The 22,742-nt window shown below is 44.6% G+C and overlaps 2 protein-coding genes across 3 annotated transcripts in view; one reads left to right on the top strand and one right to left on the bottom strand.

Moving 5' to 3' along the window:
- Positions 1-453: 453 nt before the first annotated feature.
- LOC8040242 (myosin light chain 1) lies at positions 454-20,044 on the bottom strand. The gene is made up of 6 exons (XM_029980622.4): positions 19,815-20,044; positions 19,688-19,715; positions 12,183-12,323; positions 10,821-10,988; positions 8,514-8,600; positions 454-986 (listed from the first exon to the last, which is right to left on the bottom strand). The coding sequence occupies exons 1-6, from the start codon at positions 19,815-19,817 to the stop codon at positions 931-933; spliced, it is 483 nt and encodes a 160-aa protein (XP_029836482.1). The 5' UTR covers positions 19,818-20,044; the 3' UTR covers positions 454-930.
- Positions 19,977-22,742, top strand: part of LOC8035495 (N-chimaerin) — a 32,904-nt gene continuing 30,138 nt past the window's right edge. The window contains exons 1-4 of one of the 2 annotated variants that reach the window (XM_029980621.4): positions 19,977-20,268; positions 20,876-20,935; positions 20,992-21,047; positions 21,962-21,993. In XM_029980621.4, coding sequence (XP_029836481.1) covers positions 20,253-20,268; positions 20,876-20,935; positions 20,992-21,047; positions 21,962-21,993 — 164 coding nt within the window. In that variant the 5' untranslated portion in view covers positions 19,977-20,252. The remainder of the gene's footprint in view (positions 20,269-20,875; positions 20,936-20,991; positions 21,048-21,961; positions 21,994-22,742) is intronic. The other variant, XM_040213421.3, reaches the window with a different exon arrangement.

Raw genomic sequence — 22,742 nt, forward strand, 5'->3', positions numbered from 1 at the left:
AGGGAGCGATCCGACTCCGACTCAACGTAGTCGTTAGCCAATAAAAACTTTTAGCAAACCTTTACCGTGTTCCACGTACCTCACTACCAGAGCATTTGAAGCAGGCTTTTAAGTGCACTTAAAAGCATGCATCAAAGACTCCGGTTTTGCTGTGCGCGGAGCACGGTAAAGATTTGCTAAAAGTCTGTAATGAGACGGCGGAAAAGAAAAAATAGCGTCTTGACATAGAAAAGAGGAGCAAAGTGGTCTCGTCTGCTACTACCAAGGAGCGAATAAGAGAACGAAGTTCGTCTCAATTTAATCAGCGGAATATGGCCTTCACTCCAGAAACACCGAAATGCTATCGCATTTTGACGAAGTCTGCAGCGAAGCATCGCAGAAACACAGCCCCGTTTTCAAATTAAAAAATTGCAAGCAGACACAGTGAACAGAAAGTAACACAAGCTCTCTATATTGTATGACAAGAGTTTGTACCACCTTTTTTTATTTTTTTCCTTTTACAGAATCGCTTTTCTCTTTTTATGACATTGCTGCTATCAAGAATTTTATTGGTGTCCTATTTTTTGTGATCCGCATTTTTAAGCAACTCTTTCAGGTATATATGTATATATTTTAATGCAACCTCCATTCAAATTTTTGCTCGTCCAACTTCCTTGCACTCTGTAACTCCGGGTGCTAAGACGTCGCTCTACTTTCCGATATCCGACGAGGATGACACCTCCTCGCGATCCAGAGGACGTCTCCTGGTAGGCAGTGCGGAGCGAGGGCACCGAAGTGACGTCACGGGTCCGTCCAATCAGAGGAAGGCAAGGGCGAGGCAGAGCCCAGGGGCGATTGTCAGTTCTCTGCTGAAGGCTGCTGTGGCGGCTGGAGCGGAAGGGCTGGCGAGCACCGGCACGGACGGGACGAGACAAGAGCGGGTGAAGATGCCTACTTCTCCTTGTTCTCCTCGGGGAATGGTCCTGCCAGAACGTTCTTTACAAATTCTGAAACAGAAACATCACCACAACAAAGTCAACTAAATGCTGTTGTTGTTTTTTTTTTCTTTTTTTTTTTTTTTTTTTTTTTTTTTTTTAACAGCGAACAGAGGACACGTTTGTTTCAGTCGGCGGGACAAGAAGGTAATCCACTCACTATGAACAAACCGTTGCGTCCATGTGGCAGTATAACGATCGTCAAGTAATTTACGGTAGCTCACTGAATGAGAACGGCAGAGCTTATCTTTCGAACGCCCAGCCCCCAGTACCATAGCCTCCTATATATTGACAAAGCCTGGCAGATCGCCACGAGAAGCGGCCGCCGAAATAGAATAGTTGGAGTGGCAGACAACGGATGAGAGGAGAGCCACGTGACTGGCGCCCCGCTGCGGCGAGACTCCGAAACACTCTTCTCCCGAGCGAACAAGTGTATTTTGGGTCCTCGCCGCAGCAAAAGCTGTGCGCTGTCGTTCAGGTTCCCCGAGAAATGGCTCTTTGATGTTCCGTGCTACCAGATTTTTGAGCTCCAAATCTGCGACCGGGCACTCTACAGATCCGTCGTCGAACTGCCAAGCTTTGTGAGTATAGAGGAGGCAATGCCAGTACGCGCTCGCTGCCTTCCGTCGTGCTTTGGCTGTACGCGCGCGCTCGAGGTGCACGAGACGCTGACGCGTTCTCGAAGGTATAGAAAATTGCACTGGAGCCGGGTATAGAAGCTTGCGCTGGAGACTCATACTGCAATCTCATTGGCAACAGAGCGATAATGAGATACCCGGGACTTGCTAGGCCTTGCATTTCTTAAACTGTCTTTGACAATATCAGACATCGCTGAATTTGAACTTTGAACAGCTAGAGAGCCATTCTTTTTTTTTTTTTATGCAATAAAATTGTAATTTTTATTGCGTTTACTAAAACATAAAATGAGTCATGAACATAGGATTTCATGTTTTTAAAATTTATTTTCAACAAATTCAGCGGTGCTTTTGTTTCTTTGTTTTTCGGGCTTACTTTTTTTTAATGAGATTCGATGCTTTTTGGTATTCATTTTTGGTTTCAGTCAAAAAATCGGTGTATGTGGGGCCGAAAATAGGGGCACGGACATGGAATTCCGCAACTTTCAGGAAACACACACGTGGCCCGAATACTTGGAAAATGTCTCCTTACCAATTATAAAAGAAAGCGAAAAAGAAAGATCCATCTGTGAACCCTTAGGGAATACGTTAGCATGACCTTTGGGAAACGCTAACGCTCACTCCTTCACTTTTCTGTGTTGTTTTTTTTTCTTTTGCTTGCTCTATTTTTTGTTGCCTCTTTTTGGCTTCGTTACGGGGTCAGTGTTTGCATTTTCGAAAGAGCCATGCTAACGCATTTCCTAAGGATCCACCAATGGATCTGCCTTTCTTTTTTGTAGCACAAATCAAGGCACATCTGCAATCAATAGCACACCTGCAAGTTCAGACTCGCCCCAGCCTCCGCGCGCCCATTGGCTTCCACCCTATGACGTCGACTCCCTGTCGCCTTTGTCCTTCACAACTCTCCTCTTGTCTACGCGGCGCGCTTCCCTTTCCACTGTTGTGTCAACAGACGAACGCCGTCAGCTTTTCCCTGTCACGTTGGTACCAATGCTCGTGAATTAATAAAGTGTGTGGTTCCGAAAGAAGGAACGCGCTCGCGGAAAGTTTGTTGGGGGTCATCTGTTCCGGATGCGCAGAAAACAAAGCTGCAGATAAAGATTTCTTGCCGTGATGCTCAGTTTTTACTCCTCGGAGACTGCTCAAATTCATTTTTCTTTTTTTTTTCCCGCGATTTTCGCAAAACAGGCTTGGAGGTTAATTTTCGGGGCTCATCGGTATTTACCGAAAACACAGAACCCTAGTCATAAAATTGCATTACAAGTTCGTGCACACCAAAAATATTTTCTCTGGATTGTGAGTGTTTCGAAAGCATTACCAATAACTTTGCCATTCATTCCCGCATTAACGAGAAAGTACTTTGATACCCGGGAAACGTCGACACTCTTTATTCAAATAACTGACCGATTCACCGCAGAAATAACAGATTATGCGCCGAGAAACTGACAAAGAGACAAGAGCGCGCGGGGACGCCAACGCCGAGCTCTGGTAGGAATGATTAGTGGGCAGACCTCGAGCTATAGCTGCCTTTGTCTCCACTGCACTCGTGGAATGCGTTCGCATGCGAAAGCCCAACGCCGGACGCCCCGTCCCGCGTTGTAGCGCGTTCGACGAGTGCTGTAGAAACAAAGGCAGCTATAGCTTGAGGTCTACTCACTAGTCATTCCAATCAGAGCTTTGTGTTGTGAAGTCCCCGCGCACTCTTGTCTCCTCCTCTCCCTCGCTTTCTCGGTGCATTCAGGCTCGCGTTTGGAGGTGTTTCGCTGAAAATTGTATTATAATAAACAGTAACGTACTATTGCCATCCAAATCACAATTACAAACTAATTCACTACTTCCTGATCCTTCGGTACTATCTCCGTTCTTCACTACTCCGAAAACTAATTTGATCTGCACTTCCATTACTGCAGTGTCATTACACGTTGTTCAGACTTTGTGTCTTCTCTGACCGCGGGATCCTAGACACATATGTATGCCTGAAATAAATTATTGCGATTAGTCTTTAATTTACGTCGGTCGCCAGCTAAATTGTCTTATAGTCGCCGGCAGCTTAAAAACCACTGGGCGTGGCTTAATGCCTTCACACTTCGTGACTCGTTTTTCGGTGTTCTTATCGACTAATGCCACAATCTCATTGGCTGAGGAGCGATTCTAACGTGCTCACGATTTTCACATCCTGCTTAAGCGGACAGCAACTACATTAGCGCGCAATTCATGTTCAAGAGCAGTTTCGCATGCTTCTCTTTATGCATACATGTAGCAAAAAGCCGGATTGATTATGTCAGTTGTATGGCTTGGGTATATACAACATGTAAACTAACGCTTTTAAGGCACTTTAGATGGCCCGCAAAAATTGGTTTCTCAACGTATCGAGCTGCGATTTGCTACAGAGGTGCAAGCAGGTGGTGGAAGTTTACAGGGAAAAAAATAAGGGAATGATCCTACCAAATTCGAAAGAAAGAAAAACAAAACAGAAACCTTTTCTGGGCAATCTTAGCCGCCACTTCTCAGAGGATGCACGCGTAGTGAGAAATGCCGCCGACAGATGGCGTATGCCGCGTCGAGAGAGCGCCGGCCCGTTCGCGTTCTTTTGCGGGATCGTCTGCGATCATAACCCGAATTGGCCGGCGCTCCCTCGACGCGGCATACGCCATCTGTCGGCGGCACTTCTCACTACGCGTGCATCCTCTGAGAAGTAGCGGCTAAGATTGCCCAGAAAAGGCTTCTGTTTTGTTTTTCTTCCTTTTAAACGAGGTAAGTTCATTCCTTGATTTCTTTTTCACTGTAAACTTCCACCACCTACTTGCACCCCTTTAGAAAAGCGCTGACTGAGAAACCGATTTTTGCGGGCCGTCTCAAGTGCCTCAAAAGCGCTAGTTTACAAGCTGTAGTGCGGTGCGGTGGAGCGGGAACGCGAAGAAGTGCACGTTTTGTCTCTCGGAGACGGCGGCAGCTCCCCGGCGCACGACTGGCAAGCGACCGATCACGACCGGGCAAAATGGATTTGGCCTGCTTCGAGATTGAAATTAAGGATCTAGACTTCGTTTCACCTTACATTGGACCGCAGAAGACACTACGAGCCATCCTAACAATTCCAGCGCTGCAAACGTATCACGCGACTAGGCGCGTCGCTGCGCCCTTTCCTCAGGTCACGTGACACTCACACGGCATCGGATTGGTTCCGATGGCTCGTAGAGTCAACTGCGGTCCATTCTAAGGTGACACGGAGTATAGGCTGCTATACTGCTTCACCCAGAGCAAGCAAACCATACGGGCTGCATGAAATCAAGGACGGCGCGTTTCAGAAAACCTTGTTACGACTATGGCGACCTAGTTAGAAAGCACCTTAGAGTTGCATAATGTTTCGTTGGGTTATTCTTTTCATCCAGACACATCACCCTCCCGAAAACTGTTTCCTTAGTTACATCTAGTACGTGTATAGCTGTGTAAATTAAAACTAACCCATGTTAGCAGAAACCGTCTTCTCACGGGAATGTCTGCTGTCTAACAAATCTGGTGTTTTATTCTTCTTTTTTTTTTTCAATTGCAATAAGAGGGCAAAGAGGTTTGAAACGACAGGTAGTAATAGAAAAAATAGTTTAAAGTGGTTTTAGCACTCCGTAATTATTACTCGGGACCACCAAATAAAATGTCACCAGGAACAAGAAAATTAAACAACATGCGCCTCAACGAAAAAAGAATTGTGTTGTGTGTATGTTTATACAGCCTAAACTTTAGTCTGCATCAACAGGCGACTTGTCTCTCAGCTGTAGATGGGAAATTTAGCCAGTGCAGCACAACCGCTGGGCTGGGGTCTTTTACGCGCATCTCCCAGTAGTGATACACTAAACATAGTTACCGGTGCGCACAAAAGGGCAGGGACAGGAAAGAGGAACTCGCAGACGACAATAGAGCTCACTCTCACAACTCATTCAACTCATGTACTGACGAAAGATGAAAAGAAAGAGGTAGAGAAAGCAGAATTAGCTCGAGCACTGGTCACACAAGCACGAGAGACCACGGGCCCGAGGGACCACAGGTCCGAGCTCTGCCTGTGTGGCCAACGCTCGAGCTAATTCTGCTTTCTGTACCTCTTTGTTTTCATCTTTTGTCGATACATGAGTTGTGAGTCTGCGCTTGTCTGTCGTCTACGTGTTCCTCTTCTCTGTCCCTGTCCCTTTGTGCACAACTGTAACTATATTTAATGTACACCAACTCGTCCAACAGTCTACATTACTACTGTAGTGATACACGACCGCACGCCAATACGATGCTCATCAAGATCCAAAGGGGCAGGGGTCGGGATTAACCCCAGGATCCCTGGGATCTGCAGCACGAGCTTTCGCTCCACGTGCTCCGAACTGGTGTGCGCTAGACCACTCGGCCACCGATCCCCCCGCCTGAACAAACTATACTTGGTTTCAGCTTAAGTCCAGACGCAGCCGACGCTACGAGCTGATAGGATCAATGAGACAGCATCAAAAACACACCGCCACGTTTCTCCAAGTGTTTTATGATCGCTTCACCAATCATAAACAGAAAAGGTCTAGTGACTTGCGCTTTTGACGCTGCTCGATTGGTTCCATATCACCTCGCAGCGTCAGTTTCCTCTAGACTCAAGCTGAAACGAAGTATAGACCTTGCTCTTGCTCATCACTAGGTGCCCCTCACGAGGCGCAGTGATTGGTTCATCGCACCTTTCACAGCGGAGAACACGCGTAGGTATGTTGGCGCTATTCTTGTAATGATTAAAAGAGCGTCGCTGGGTTTCGATAAAGAAACAAGAAAAAACTACATTCAAAGGACAAATGTATAGATACAACAATTCCGATATGGACGACGCTTTCGAAGTACGCTTGTTCAAGTGTTCAAAGTCTTTTTTTTCTTTAGTTTGCTGCGCGGTTTCAATCTGGCAGCGACCTGATTTCAGCGAATGTCGCGAACCCTGTCGAGCCGTTTAATACTGGCTATAATTTCCAGTGTAGCGACCGGCTTCAGTAAAAAGAATATTATTTCGGGTGCCCTGCATTTTATTATATAATATAAATATATAAACATGCGATATTCTTTCGGCAAGAGCTTTCATGAAGTGGACGACAACGAAGCAAAGCGCTCGAAAGTGAATATGTTGAACGTAAAATGAACATAAAAATGTGTACTAAAAAAATGGCTCGGGCAACTCTACATTTCTGCGGCTCCTAAACTCGCTTTCGTCAGTCCCTGGCTTATCTTTCATAAATAACCTTTCATGAACGTGCATGTTCGAGAAGAGTGCAAACACTCGGCCAGGGCTTTGAATCCGTGTAATAAAGGCAATCCGAAGAAGAAACAGACATACAACAGTAAAGGAAAGTTTTTTCTCTTGTCTCTATGCGTCCTTCCGCCTCGGCGTGGCCTGTCCGATTGTAGTGGGACCACGTCATCGACTGCCCCCCATTCAGTCAGCAGGAGATCAATACTACTTCTTTATGGGAGCATGACGGCTATCGATTTGGGACTATTGTGGAACGCTATGTTTAGAGCATGCGCGAGACGTAAGGTCGAAAGCTTCCTTGATTCGATCGCGCAATTTCTTACAGCGCGCACAGCACTTTCAAAGCTACTGGCGGGATTGATTAACCCAATGGGATCTCATTCGCACGACAGCGTGCGCAAATAGAACGCAGAATTCACATTCGCACCAGCATCTTTGACAGCATTGCACATTATGAACGGGATAGTGTATAGTTAACACTCTAAGGTGCGCTTAAATATGACGTCAGGTGATGCTGTTGCATAGAATGACGCGAACAGGAATAACAAAGTTCGTCCCTTCTATGGCTCCTGACACTGAAAATAGTTGATCAAACGAGCGAAACCGGTAGTTCTGCTCTTCTGCTTTCTCTCTCTCTCCTCCTTTTTTTTCATTGTGTTATGTTAGGTTGACGTGGTCTTTAGGAGATTCCATCGTTTTACATTTGCAACAAAACATCCTTAAGACTGACGAATGAACGCGACGATGACGGCGGCGTCTTCACATTTCGTAAGCTGCGTTGTTAGGAGTGCAAAACGAGCCCCTCCCACACAGCCCTCCACTCTTTCCACCTCAGCAGCGCGAATGCGGGAGAGGAGGTAAAGGAGGGGTCCACCACCTCTACAGCGTTTTCTCTATTCATTTCGAAAGAGTGAAGGTCTTTCTGAGAGGAGCTTGTGCCGCATACTCTTAATCTACCACCGGGCAGCCTGAAATTTAGCGCATACCCCCAGTGTTTTGTGCACTCTTAATTAGAGTTAAGCTTCTAACAAACGACAGAGGAACGACGGCAAAAAGCTCCGCGTACGGCCTTTTCTAGGGCGTGTCCCATCTGTGGAAGAAGCGACCCCTCAACATACGATAAATGCTGTAAGGAAGCGCACTGGTTGGGCGTCTGTCGTTATGGGAACGGCTATAACTTGCCTTATCTTACTGAGTACTCGTAGCTTTGTTCGGCAGAAAGTCGTAGCCTAGCAACCTGCTTGTAAAAGACCTCTGCCGGAAATTTATCTTGATTTCTTCGGTTTGTTGCATGTCGGAATGCATGCAGTAAACGAATCCAAAGTACGGTTTGAAAAAAAAAAATTATTTTGGCAAATTATGTATGTATGTATTAAATTATGAAAATATTACACTTTTTATTGCTGAAAGCGTATAAAACTTTGAGGTATAAGCGTGTTTTCGCTGACGTAATTTTGTCCATCAACTTGTTGTTACGGGCTACTTTGCACCTTCCGAAGATGAACATTTCAAGGATTCACATGACACCCTCAAATGCTTAGTGCGCGCAAACTTATGTCTCATCACACTGAGATTAAAAAGCAAAATGGTGGATTAACACTATGTGAATAGACAAAGCGAGGGTGACGAGAAGCAAACGGAGACACTTACGTTCGTACTTGATGAAGCCCTCCTCGTCTTCCTGCCCCGCACAGGCCTTCATGATTTCGTCGACCTCGTCGTTGGTCAACCGCTCACCTACAGCGAGAACGACAACGTCGTTAAAACTTAGCTTCGTTGGTACGTGCGTTTGTTTATCAATGGCTCTCAATGAACTGAGGTTCTCTCGTGCTCATGCAGCAAGGAAAGGCAAAGCATCCGCACTAACGAGACTGAAGACAGCCGTCGGCAGGAGTTTCCCCAGGAAGTAAAATCAGGGGGGGAGGGGGGGAGAGAGGGGGAAGGTCTGAATTTCCAGGGGTCTGGGGTAGGCACAATGAGGCAATACATGACAGTATAAACATTTAATAAAGAATGCGTAATTTCCTAAAGAAAGCACAAAGTAAAGCAAAAGGCAACGTCGAAAAAGAAATATCAGTCACGGTATTAATACTGTGGTACCGCAATGAATGGCAATAACGAATATATATTCCACGGAAAAACCTCTCCTCTGTTCTCCTTCACGTCAGTGGGAGGAGGAGCCAAGGAGCTAAGCAGCGCGGAGGGGAGGCGACGGAACGGCGCGTGCTCTGATGCCCCTGTGACCTTAGATCCATATAGGAACCGCTTTTGAGTCAGTGCGCTCAAGAAAACAGTGGTTTGGCGCAAAATAAATATTAAGGGTTTTTTGTTTGTTTTTTTAGCGGAAGATTTTTTCAAGGGCACCTCAGATAAGGGCACCTCAGACAAGGGCACCTCAGACAAGGGCACCTCAGACAAGGGCACCTCAAGGGTCTGAGGGCAACTCAGGCAAACTAGAGGTGGTGTACACCCATCCCCTTCCCCCCTAGGCTGTGGGTAGTGAAATCACTGTGCGTGGGTAGAACCAGTACCACCTAAAAAAACAAGGCCTGCACCACCCCCCTAGACGTCATCTCTAGTTGATCCACGTAGCGTCACCTAGAGATTCCATCAGCATCGCCTCCAGCGCGTTTAGCAGCGCGCAAATGCTAGAACGTGGAGACAGATGTGTCTGCCGCTTTGTTGGAACTCTCGTCGTGTTTGGCGCTTGGCGGCTTGCACAGCTTTGATTTCACGCCCGTAGCATTCTCAGTTTTATTTTAGCACCCGTGAGGGGTCTAATCTCTCTGCGTGAGTAATGACTGGAAGGTGAAAGTCCAGGCACGCTGGTTCAGATTAAGCGTTCAAGCAAACCTGATAGAGCGGTAAAAGAAAGAAGGCTGAGATAAAGATCACATCTGTCGTTCTCATGGTCATCACTCTGTTTAGACTTTTTTTTTTTGTGCACCTTGTTTTTGGTTAACAAAGTTTCTTATTGTGACTTTCTCGTGAAGTTACAAAAAATAATGGGTTAAATGCAGTAACTTCGAATTTGGTTCTTAGCAGGCTTTCAATAAGAACAGAAAAGCGTATTTCTTTGTCCTGGAATCGGTTTCTTGTATAAAGTTTTAAATGCGTAGCACATTGGAATATAAAAAAAAAAATATTTTGTTTTTGTTTGAAGAGATTTCCCAGTCACACAATTCCAGAGCACACAACCCAAGTAATTTCAACTTTCTTTAATCGAAAGGTGAAGAACGTTTTGGAGCTAAAAGTGCCAAGATAAGTAGAGACCAAGACCAAAGAAACCGAATAAAGTGTTTGCTTATGTATTCGTTGCATCTGCTTTATATATATATATATATATATATATATATATATATATATATATAAGTTGAGGAGTTCCAGGAAAGGCCTATACTGCACCAACGTTTCAAGCGGGGACCGGCTTTCTTCAGGGTGGGATGGTGTGTGAATTTTTTTTTTTTTTCACACACCATACCACCCTGAACAAAAGCGGTCCCCGCTTGGAACGTTGGTGCAGTAAAGGCCTTTCCTGGAACTCCTCAACACTTTCGTTTTAAGTCCAACCGGACATAATATATATATATATATATATATGAACAAATATGTGCAGATGAATGAACCGTACTTAATCCAATGAATCAAAGAATCAAAGTTTCCAGGAACCAGCCGAAAGCCAAAAATTGGCGGAGCCAGGATATATATATATATATATATATATATATATATATATATATATATATATATATATATATATATATATATATATATATATATATATATAAACTCTTTCCTTGTTGGAAATGACAATTGCATAAGTCTCAGCAGGGCAAGAAAACATGGATTTACGCGTGTTCTGTCACCCTCTACTTGTACACGTCCTTTGCAGTGTGTTTTATAACGCGTAGCCATCCAGTAAATCAGATTATTTGTTCTAAAGTGAAATGAACTTACCCAGCGAGAGCATGACGTGGGACAGCTCTGCCGCCATCATCTGTCCGTTCTCCGCCTTGTCGTAGACCTTGAGTCCCTCCATGAAGTCGGCGTGGGTGCCCATGTCTTTGTCCTTCTTGATCTGGCTGTAGATTGGCAGGAACTCCTCCAGGGTCATCTTCTTCTCGCCTGGGCCACGGAAGACGAACGCAAAAATTGATGCGAAGTTATGTACACGCAAAGTAAAGTCAAGTCCGATTCACAAAAGGCAACTTCGCAGCTGCGAAAAAAAAATAATTACCTACGCATTTGTTTTTTTTTTTTTTTCGCTTCACAAGCAACGTCGCAACAGACCGATCTCAGCAGTCAGTTTGACTACGCTACCGCTGCCGCATCGCATCGAGAGAACTTTAGTTTTTTTCTGCACATATACGACAACCTTGCTGGAGCTCTGTGCGTATACATCACGAGACGGAACGAGCTCTTTCGGGCACTTCCATCAACCTCGTCCGAACCAAAGTCATGGCGGCGTCAGGTATGTGCCGAACGCTTGGTGAGATCGGTCTTGTGAAACGGGCTTTAGACTCCATCTACACTTCATCGCAAAAGCTTCGTGCTCAGCTATCATAAGCACAGATGCGCCGCAAGCGCGGCTCTCTTTCTCTCTGAATCCGCGGGCTTGTATCAATTCCTCTTGTAGAAGAAATGACGCAACTACGGAAGACCACGAGTCCGGCGAGCTTAAATTGGTGGAGCTTTCGCTCGCGCGCGCTCCACGGTAATTCAACAACGTCCGGACATAGTGTAGATTATGCGCCGCATATTGCGGGCCCTGGGGGCGCACGCTCAAAAGTGATGGCACGAGCTCCCGCTGGTCACGCCAATATCTCGCGTACGATCTACGAAAAGCCCCTAGTGTTGCTTCTTTCCGCGTATACAATAGCGTTACTTCACCGGCAGCTCCAGCCGTTGATCACGCGTGAACTGACCCAAAGGCGTCCGCACAGGCGCCTTTGGTTTTATCTCGAGCCGCGGTCCCTCTGCTCACTCATCATAGAGAGGGGCCAGTCTGCATACACTCTTGCTTCCTTGTCATGACACGATGATCGTACAAAAGCTGTATCTGGACATGTTCTAAGCATACACATGTAATAAGCAAAACGCGCCTCGAACATCTTTGAGGCGAGTCCGCACGTAATCCTGTCGTCATGTCTGAAGAGAAACACCGTGTCCTTTGTAAGATATACGGGTAGCCTGACTCCGGCTTAAAGCTCGAGGTGACAAGGAAAGCAGCATGCGCACCCTCCACCCGGCGCGTTGGGAAACCCGACGACTGCGTCCGAGCTCCCGAGTGCAGCGCGCGCCACGGGAGGGCGGACCCACCTCTCTTGGTGGTTCCTCCGTTCTTCTCGACGAGCGCGTTGGTGGGACGCAGGTCGAGGGACCGCAGCAGGGACCCCAGGTCGGCGCAGTCCACCTTGCCCTCGGCGCACATGTCGTAGATCTCGAAGTGCTCGCGGGCCACTGGAGGGAGGGAGCAGCGAGAAGTCGAGATGTCGCATCGCTTTAAATATCCGCAGTCTGGCTACAATGACTCCCTTCGTGGTCGAAAACCGGCTGTGTGCCTCTGTGAGCGCATAAAGCCCGCCTCTCTGTTCAGCTGCACTAGTGACACAAAAACGCAAGGCTATCTACAATCGTAAACGATCGGATTTGTTAAGCGGAGTCGATCAGCAGATCTCGCTCTAATCTGTGCATCTTGAACTATAGTCACTCGAAAATCTCGGTGACAGGCTCTACCGTAGTTATATTTACCGCGAACAGGTGTCCTTTAAAGGGGCGGTGCAGTGATATTTAATTGGAATGTTTTTTTCACTTCACACGAGCTTTCACTAGTGGGACTTCAGTATACTCGAACGCAACGCCACTGGCCAAAAAATTCCTTTGTTGCGGTGTAATTTCAAGGACAAAAGAGAGCGTTTTCATTCAGTCTCTCCTTCGCAAAACTTGATGACGTAAATGGGGGATCGTAGTATCCTCCATTGACGATATTTGAATGTGGCTCATAGATTGAATTGGAGCCGAGCATTGCGTGGGCACTCGATTTGGCTCGTGATAATCGATAGCTCGAGATGCATTCGGGTAGCGGTCCGTGTCCAATCGCTGCAATGACGACAGTAGCCGAATCATAACAATGTCTGCAACTCAGCGCGTGTCCTGTGCTTTGCCGACCCCAGCGCGTGGCTATGATCAGCATTGGCGGCATATAATCGGCTCCGGATCACGTGGCCGCTTGTTTTGGCTGCGAGTTGAGGAAGTGAACGCTGCTCAGTTTCTTTAATTTTTTCTGCGACTTCGATTGCGTGTGGTGCAAAACGAGCGAGTGTTTCAAAGGTCATTAACGTCAGGGATCTGTTGTAAGCGGTATTCGGGCAAAGTACAAAAATCGTTGCATCGCCCCTTTAAGTCACACTTTCTTTGGAGTGTGTACGCGGGTCACATTATCTTTTGTTCCCTTAGTGAGCAAGTCACGCAAAAATATTAGTTTCGCTGATCGGTGACATCTTTGTCAAGATGACGTCATTGACGCGATTCTCGGATCGAAGATATGTTTTTCGCGTTCCTCGCAGCAGCTACCGTCCACGACGAGCAACGCCACCAGACTCGGTAGCATTGACCGGGACCGTTCTGAGAACGTTCACCGCCACCGGAAAACAGAGCAATGCGGCAGGCTGTTCCGGCGGAGCTTGGAAGGAGAAAATCGAGCGGTTCTAGTGTATAGCGATCTCTAACTCGGTTAGCGGTCCTAATGCAGGAAGGAAATTCTACACAACGAATATTCCTTCTACCTTCCTCACCAGCTCTCGCACACCTGCACGCCGTGCTTGACTTCTTTTCTTTTCCTCACACACGGACAATCATGATGACACGATTACTTTGGCGAACTTCCACTGTCTGCTTCAGATAGCCGAAGTTGTGGCGTCAGCATGATGCAACTAGGGTTGTGCGACCATTTAAGAATTATAACTAGTACTTAACCGGTGACTCGTAATTTATTAAATACTGTAAACGACTTATTTTTCGCGGGCTCAATACTTTGCGATTTAGGTTAAAGCTGAAGTTTTGGAATAATTTGAGGGTTCTAATTTTCGCGACGCGGTGGGATCTCAATATAGATTCCAATGGGTTTACATTTTACCGGAATTGTTCGCGGGGCCTATTTTTGGCAAATTGTAGGCGATTCGCGAAATTCGCGAAAATTAGGTCCCCGGGAGAATTAAGTCGTTTACAGTAATCGGTTAATCCGACCAATTTGAAGGCTAATGGAACGTTGAACTGAATTGAAATTAACAATATAAAATGGTACTTTTTGGGGAACGCAATTGCAGAGATTCGAGTAGCCTTGAGTACATGCGAATGGAGCTTCTTCCTTTCATTCACTCTGGTGTTTGGAATGTATGCACATGCCAAGAGCTGGCCGACAACAAAAACATTTAAACTTACAAAAAAAACATATTTTTTTTTTTTTTTATGGACGTCAAGTAATTAACTACTATGCACTGCATAAGTAATTAAAAGATTGGGAACAGAGCACAAATGAGACTTTACCAGTAAGAGGTTAGGCAGGAAATAGAATATGGTTTTTAGAAAAGTGAATTATTTTTGTGTTTTTATCATACATATACAGGTTAAGTGAGCCGCCAATCTTCCAAGAAAATTCAGATAAAGACAATATTTACATTGAGAGAGAACGAAGTACAGATCACCTTTTGTTCGTCACGATTGTAATAACTAACAGTACAAACAATATGGGTACCGATTCGAACTAGTAACCTTCTCGCGTTCGTTGCTTCCACCGGCTCAAATAAAGCAACGTATTTAAGTCTTCCGGATGCGACGATTTCCTTCTGGTTAATAACAATAGTCCTACGCTAAACAGCCTTTCAGTCAGATTCCTGACGACCCTATCAAATAGTTCACTTTTTACCAATTAGCGTGAGATGACATTACTGTAAGAAATTAATTAATTAATCGGTAGGTTAATCAATCAACTTCGAGCCCTAGTTAAAATGCATGTCGTCAGTGCAGTACTGCTCAGTAAACCTGATCGCCCAGAGTTTTTACCGAGTGCTTGATTATACGTAAAAGGCCAACATAATGAAAATAAATTTACGCATTCCATAGATATAGAAAAAATTGTAAGGGTGCAGGCGAGCTGGTGAATAGAATCCATGTTGAATTAACCTGAGACTGGGGTAGAGAAGAAACATCAAAACGTAGAAGAGACAGAAAATAGACAGGACGACGCCTCAATTTTTGAGACGTCGTCCTGTCGTTTTTCTGTCTCTTCTACGTTTTGATGTTTCTTCTCTACCCCAGTCTCAGGTTAATTCAACATGGTCCATAGATATGTTTGTTATGGCAGATAACAGTTTTGCTAGAGTATTCAAATTGTTGCAAAACGTTCGGAGAGATCTGATTGAATACAAAGAATATTTCTCAATGCGTGCAAGATTCCAAAGAATCCTTATTTAATTGTATAACTAAGCACGAAGTTTGTCTTCAATAACTTTAATTTGGACAAAAGATGTAGCGATTTTATATGTACACGAACATCTGAAATAATGAACGGCGCTTTACGTCCCCTTTAATTAATATGACAAGCTTTTTTTTTTTCTTAACTAAAAGCACAGTTGAAGTGGTTTTAGTCCTAATTGTAAAAACAAATACGCTGACACGAACTGACCAATCATCCTCCGTTTTAAACGACGTCAAAAACCTGTGGCTTCATTCATCATTCAATTTGTACGCCTCCCGTGCGAACGAAACGAAAGACGAAGCCGTACGCGCTCGCCGTGCTGAAAAGCTGGCTTTGCTGCCTTGCTTCAGTGCGCGCGGTGAAGCATACTTTTAACTCTACCCCCTCCCCCTTTTTTTTTTTCTTTTTTCTTACTCCTTTTTTTTTTATTGTTTTACTCGGTTTAGCAGCGTTTCACAAGTTGCGAATAAAACTGAAATTTACCGTCGGCTCAATCGTAAATGTACCTCTTTTTTTTTTAAGAATTGGTTTAATCTTTTTTTTATTTTCCGTTCGCCCATGGCTTGACACCGATGTGCAGGCTCTTTTTAAGTTGGACCGATCATAAAATCAGCCCCGCCTCGTGTGACAGAAGCGTTCAGCTATATCCTTCGCCCTCAAAGCGCGCCGTCACGTCACCGATCACCGACGGTTAATTGGTTCCATCGGTATGATAGTTTTCCCTGTGCCGTCAACTATTGGGTGAGAACACCTACGGCGAACCGACGCCACGTGGATGCTCCCGAAAGCATAGTCACGGGCCCTTTTTCTCACGCAGATATCCGGGAGAGGGCCAAGTGGCGGAGCACAGAGGCGAGCGCGTGAGGGCCCGAGGGCCAGGTCCTTAAAAGGCCTCGGCGGACCTCGAGGGCCGGCGAAGTGCGGGATCCGTCGGAGCAGCGTGGCGTCGAGAGTCGGGCGCGCTAGGGCTCCGCCACCCAGGTCCCGAAATAGGTACCGAGCTCCCATTGCCTAGGGGCCCGCCAAATTTAGCCGACCAACAAAGAGAATCCGCCGACGTTCTCCATTTTGGGTGGCCTCCGACACTCGGTGGAATGGACCCACTGGTTCTGTCTTAAGGATATGCCCCATTATTTACAGGAAATAATAAGAAAAAAAAAAAAAGAATCTAGTCACATTTCTTACGAAGTGCATGTTCGAATACTTTCTTGTTATGGTATGCGTGGCATTTTTAGAGCACGGCTTGACGTCACAAGAGCGCACACTGCGAAGTTTTGCTGCAAAGTGACATCACCGCGAGAGCCAGCGTTCCACTCGTCTACTTTTTAAGCTCGCGTGAATAAGACGCCGCACACACCAATGCTTCGCGTGCGCGGTGTGACACTGTTAGCGCGAACAAGCTATCGCCGGTTATCTTTTCTCTTATTTCATAAGAATCGAAAGTCTGTCATCAAGACCTCTCCGTGTTGGGTAGTGTTCAACTGGGGTACTGACCTACACGGTTAAACCTAGCGCTCACCCCTACCCCCTCGAAGGAAAAAAAAAAAAAAAGAGCGCCGATGTCGCGCTTTGTACATCCCCTACCAATGTTAGTGTCTGCCGGTTTTTTATAAGCAAAATACGTGATAGTGTTATAAGCTGTAAATTAATTCCGACATAACTTGATTCGATACGTACTGTCGTCCGGTATCCGCAGATCGCGCGATGTTAGCCCGCTTGAGTGGTAGCATACTACTTTCGCACTGCTGAGCCTGCTGCTTTGTGAAATCGCTAAGCGGTGCTGAACGCACAGTAGACAAATCAAGTGAAATGGCGTTACAAAAAGTCTACATAAACTCACTCTTTTTTTTTTTATTTATTTTTATCTTAGTAGTTTGGATTGGTGTAGACAGAACCACTAGTGATATAAGGAAAGGAGGTCGGTAGCTTTTGGGTCTTTTGTTGGTTGTCTTCTATATCTCAATGCGACCGACGTTCCCGGTAACATGAATATCCATAGCCTGCTTCTTTGACTGGAAAGAGGAATCTAGAAAACAACGTATGTTCGCTTAGAAGGCTGCGAACTCTGGTCAACCAAGCAATTGCAACTCATGACGTGATTCAGGGTTTGAATGTTTCATGTAACTCGAATTACCACAAGTCCTTGCGAGCTAAGTCCACGTTTAAATGGAGTCATTTCCCCGTTCTGAGACTCTTACTACGTCTGGAGATAGTGCACAGCAAATTTTTACTAAAGCGCTCAAGTATTAAGCGGATGAGGCTTGAAACAACTTGGCAGAAAGTTAGAATTATAGCGAAGACAAGTGAGCGTGAAACCCAGGACGGGTGTTGTTTTTCACATTATATATATATATATATTTTTTTTTTTTTTTTTTTTTTTTTTTTTGCTCGCGCGTTCTACATTTAAAACGTTGTCACTTTTTCTTTTTGGTGGATTTTTCCCTATGCTTCTCACTGAATTCAATGGTGAGCAAATGTCCCCATGGTAGATGCTGAGTACAGCGCAGTACACACTTCTTTTTAAAAGTTAGCTTATCTTAAATGATAATCGAGTCTCTCGTGTTCAATTATCACGCCTACAATATTTGTTTATTAGATGGTACGTCACTGATATTAACTAAAATCTAAATAAAACTTTCAGTCTACCCAATTCTTTAAATAAACGCCGAGACAAGCTACATCTTAGTTTCTAGCGCCAATTACTACACTGCAGTGGCAAGCTTTGTTCCGTTATGGGAGCGCATATTCAATACATATTTTCCTTAAAGTTTTACTGTTTGGTTGCTATATTCAAATTCATTTCCTGTTTCTTGCTCGGTAGATACATAAAAATTATTTGTTCACTTCACATAAAAAGACGCTGACTGATACGTTGCGGTAAAAAAAAAATATATATAAAGACATATTATGCTGGTTCTTTCAAACAGACAGAAAAAATCTGGAGGGTCTTACTGAATTTCCAGGTAGGGGTTAATCCACACTCCTCGGCTCTGAAATCTCTTCATGGGCATGAAAATCTCACAACGAATAACAATAGCGAGTTGAAACTATTATCTGATAGAATACGACGCTGTGCCAAAAGACTCATAAGAATTTTTTTTTTTACTATCTCAACATTTTTTTTGCACTTCTTCGTCTTCAAAAAGTACCAAAATTGCTTTTATTTTTACAGCTAGTAAAAAATGATGAGATGACAAACTCTTGATGTCTTCCACGCCATTTTCAAAACCAAAATAATTTGCTCCTGTTTTTTTTTTTTTTTTGCTAATTGCTCATCACAGCGTAATGAGACCCTATGCGGAGGCTTATCCGGGGTGCAATATTCTCTTCCTCATTTTTCATCGAAATAAAAATCGCTCAAACTTTTATTATTTAATCGCGGAGCAATAGATAAAATGAATGTGTTTCTTTTCATACTATTAACAGATAAACTGGGACGTTAATGTGAACCATCGGCTAAGACGGGTGACCTTGACAAGTGACCTTTCCCCATTAAAGTTAAGTAAAATAAATGTGATGCCTATAACAGAAAGACGCTAAACGCGAGAGCTAGTGATTATTCACCGGAATATCTTTCGCGCTTGAAATGGCAACTGAAGTGTAGCTAGAACCTAAATAGCTCTCAATCATGTGAACTTTTTGCTGTGCTTCTTGGGGCAGCTGGTGATTGAAGAAGCCATTTTGTACTAATAGTTTGTATTTCGCACGGCTCATGAAGTCACATTCACGGATAAACAAATGTTGAGATATACGTTTCACTTTCTTGTTATTTCTAATACTTCGGTTAATGCTACCTGTTCGGTGTGGCAGTTGTAACTCCGTCGCTGTAACTGCAGAATACCTGAGCTGCATAAAGCACAAAACCAAAATAATTCGGGAATGCATTCGTCCAAAACATAGCGTAAGGGAGATGGTGACTAAGGTATCGAATAACGAGACCTTTCTATTTTTAGAGCGACTGGTCATAGCCACCACCGCAGACAAAATGTGAATAAAAAAAAAAAAGAAGGGAAATTTGACCTTCGAAAGCATTCTCTAGTAGTTTAACGCGTTGTAAAGTAACATGCGCAATAAAAAAAAAAAATTTAGCATTAGATCACGCATTTTACTCTTGGTCTAATAAAAGTAAAGGCGAAATTTTTACTCGACTAAACTTCTAGGGTTTATAAACCATTGAGACCGTTTCTCTTGGTTCATAGAGTAACATCCCCGGCTCAGCTGATGTTACAGGATAAATTCCCCAAAACTAAGCGTCGTCGTGACACTCCATTAAAATCCAAGTTTCATATAAGCCGCGCTCCTCTCCGAACATTTGGCGATAAAGAGAAAAAGTTGAAAGGCCACTTACGTTCGACATCCTTGGAGCTGAGGTCCGCCTGAAAGACATAGAAAACAAAGCCGAGCGTTTATGCGGACGAACAAGAGAAGGTTTCAGCCGAAGTATCCGAATCTCAGGCAGAAAGGCAGCAACGCACCATTTTTTTCTGATGTTCCTACTGAGGTAGCTCCTCGTCCCGGTCTGGATCGCCAAGTGATGTGGAAGAGCAAAGTCCCCAGTTGCTTATATGGTCCACCGTCGGAGGGCGCGGCGAGCGGCGCTATTTTTTGCTTCTCTTCTGCCCCTTCTTCCTCTCGTCGTTTCTCGCGCCGATTAACCCTAACCGCGAATGGTAAACTTTTTTCTCTCCACTAATAACACGCTCTCGCAGCTACGAACGAGGCCCCTAAAAATGAGGTGATCTCAACTCTGCCTCTTTAATAAAGTAAACTCGTACGGTAGGACGCTTCGCGCCGGGGGCGAGGCTGGTGAGGCCCATGATTAGTTGCTGGGCGTGCGTCAGCCAGGCGCGAGCGGCGAGCCGCGAATTTGTCATTTCCCGTGGCCAGCCGATACTCTGCTCCCACTTGAGGAAATGGCACGACAGTTCGGTAAGCGCATTTCGAGACACAAACTTCTTGTTTAAAGTTGACGTTAGCGGTAGCTTGCACCGCTATCTAGCCACCGGCAAAGTGCTTCCAAAGGATCGTGGTCTCTGTGTTGAACTCGCGGCATCGTTTTCATATACATCTTTTCGATCGGGGGAATGCCAGCTAATTATTTTGCAGTTTCCCCTCGATTGTAAACGTTCCGTATACAATAGGTATCTTTCCGCAATGTAGCTGCCCTAGAAATAATGAAAAGCCAATGTGGTTGGAGTATAAAATTCTGGGGGTCTGCCAACTCTAAATATAGTCGAGTCCGTCTAAAGCCCTCCGTTCCAAGGAAAGATCGTCTATCGTCCAGCATTCTTCGCCTTTTTTTTTTCTTTATCTAATTTTTTCTGCGGATCGATTCGCGAGAAGTGCTATTTTGATATACCCCCGTATCAGTTTGTTTTTTCTACAAATTACGTCGATGTGATACCGCCGATATCCCATTAATAAATTATTTTTGTCGGACGAGTGATCGCTGCTTGCTCGAGGTCGACATTAATGACACAGCTTCGAAATGCCTTGCACGAGCCTTTAACTCTCCAGTTCTTATTTCCTCGCATAGCCGAAGATATGAAGCGCAAGCATCAATTGAATGAAATACCTCAAGTTTGGAAGTCATACTGTAAGTTGGTTCGTTCACAGCCCAAGGAAGTGTGCTAACACCTGTATTGTTTCTAGTGTATCAGCTCCAGCAAAAAGCACCAACACCAAAGAGGATAGTTTGCAGTAAAGAGGTGAGATGCCGAATTCACTTACTGTCAATGCCTTGGGCCCCCGATGTGCTAGCTCCCGCTTTGTTCAGTTCATGTTTATAGACTCTCAGCAACGTAAATGATCGAGCAATTAAACGGCATAAAATTGGCGTCGTATCACAAAAATGTATCGAAAGCTTCTTCATAAGCCTAGCAGCAAGTAGTGTTGATGAAGCAACATATGTAGGCTTTGCACAAGCTGGGTTCAAGGCTTCTGCAAAACACCACTTTCACATGCCATCTGTCATTGAACAGTTTGGAAACAACAATTTTCTTTTCTTTATGAGCACCTGAAGCAAGTGCAGATTCCCACCAAGATTTTAATGGTAGTAATTTCACACCGCTTCATATACTTCCTCTATGTTATGAGTAGGGTTCTATGTCTTTGGTATATATCGATAAATTCCGTAAACTAACCCCCAAACTGATTTACTCTTATCAAAATCGCGAAAGACCAAAAACCCCCAAATCGGAGCTTTCCTTGAATAAAGAAAAACCGAGCTTCGGGTGAGGAAATCTTTGGCTTTATTCTATCGTGACTATACACACGTCCCTCGGTGAACTGTCCAGGAGCCCTCTTCTTTGGGAACCTCACTCCTTATATTGTTTCCTTCTCATGTTGGGGACATTCCCCATGTATTCGGGCCGCTCGCATGTTCCCTGGAAGTCAGGAAGTCCCATGCTACTGGCCTATTTCCATTAACACAAGCCCCCCCCCCCCCCCCCTCCTCCCTCCCTCCCTTATTTCTTTCCCACAAAAATCTTGATGCTGAGTTCGAGGGAAAAAATAAACCCCGAAAACACAGAACCTTAGTTATGATTGACCACTAAATTCCAAAGTTTGTAGGAAAAGCTCCATCTGAAATGATTTATTTTTCTTTAAATTTGCCTTCTAGGTTCCCAATCGTCCAGCACACTATGGAAGAGAGTAAGTGAATTTATTGAAAACATTTTTTTTTTTTTATCATTAACCTTTTGACGGCCAAGACTTTCTCCTCGAGAGATGTTTCCTAGTGGTCCAGTTTCGTTGGCAAAGGAATAGTATAAAGAAAAAGTCAATATGCATGTTTTTTTTTTTAAATTATCTAGCGGGAGCACGTACAGTGCTTGTTACTTGTTTACGTCTAGAAGCATCAAATAAAAATATTGAAGGCGAAAAATTGTCACCTTCTATTCCATTTTATTTTAGTGCTTTCGCTTCCACGACGTTCCAGCGGCTTCAAATTCCTAGCAGGAGGTACTCCACATAACTTCTTTGTTAGATGGTGAGCTCTCGTCTTCTAAATTTAATTCTGGAGATTATTGAAAGGCTGAATCGGAAGAGTCAGTGCTCCCAGTGGCACTAACGCCAGAGTGGCCGGCCGGTATGCGAAGTGAGTGCCACGTGCGTAAAACGTCTATTTTGAAAACTATAAATAGCCCAGCAATGCTAAACAGTGTATGGATATAACATTTATTGGTCATCAAAGGTATAACAAGTAGCAACACTTCCTGCGGTGTGCGCAGTTTCGTCTAGGTGGTCACTTTCAAATGTGTAATCGCCGCCATACATGTACATTGACGATTGTCGAAGTGTTAGGTATGTAGTTGCAACATCCTCAGGTACGGTACTTGTATCCTCAGCTGTAGGTGACACTTTTTTTCACCCTTCAAGCTGTTCAAGTAACCATGGAGGAT

This window comes from Ixodes scapularis, unplaced genomic scaffold (assembly GCF_016920785.2).
Source record: "Ixodes scapularis isolate PalLabHiFi unplaced genomic scaffold, ASM1692078v2 PGA_scaffold0__279_contigs__length_252992795, whole genome shotgun sequence".
NCBI classification, from domain to species: domain Eukaryota; kingdom Metazoa; phylum Arthropoda; class Arachnida; order Ixodida; family Ixodidae; genus Ixodes; species Ixodes scapularis.

Coding starts and splice junctions, on each gene's coding strand:
- LOC8040242 (XM_029980622.4), bottom strand. Junction 12,324..19,687: donor CAGCTCCAAGGATGTCGAAC/GTAAGTGGCCTT, acceptor CCCTCCCTCCAG/TGGCCCGCGAGCACTTCGAG. Junction 10,989..12,182: donor CGGAGGAACCACCAAGAGAG/GTGGGTCCGCCC, acceptor TCCGTGGCCCAG/GCGAGAAGAAGATGACCCTG.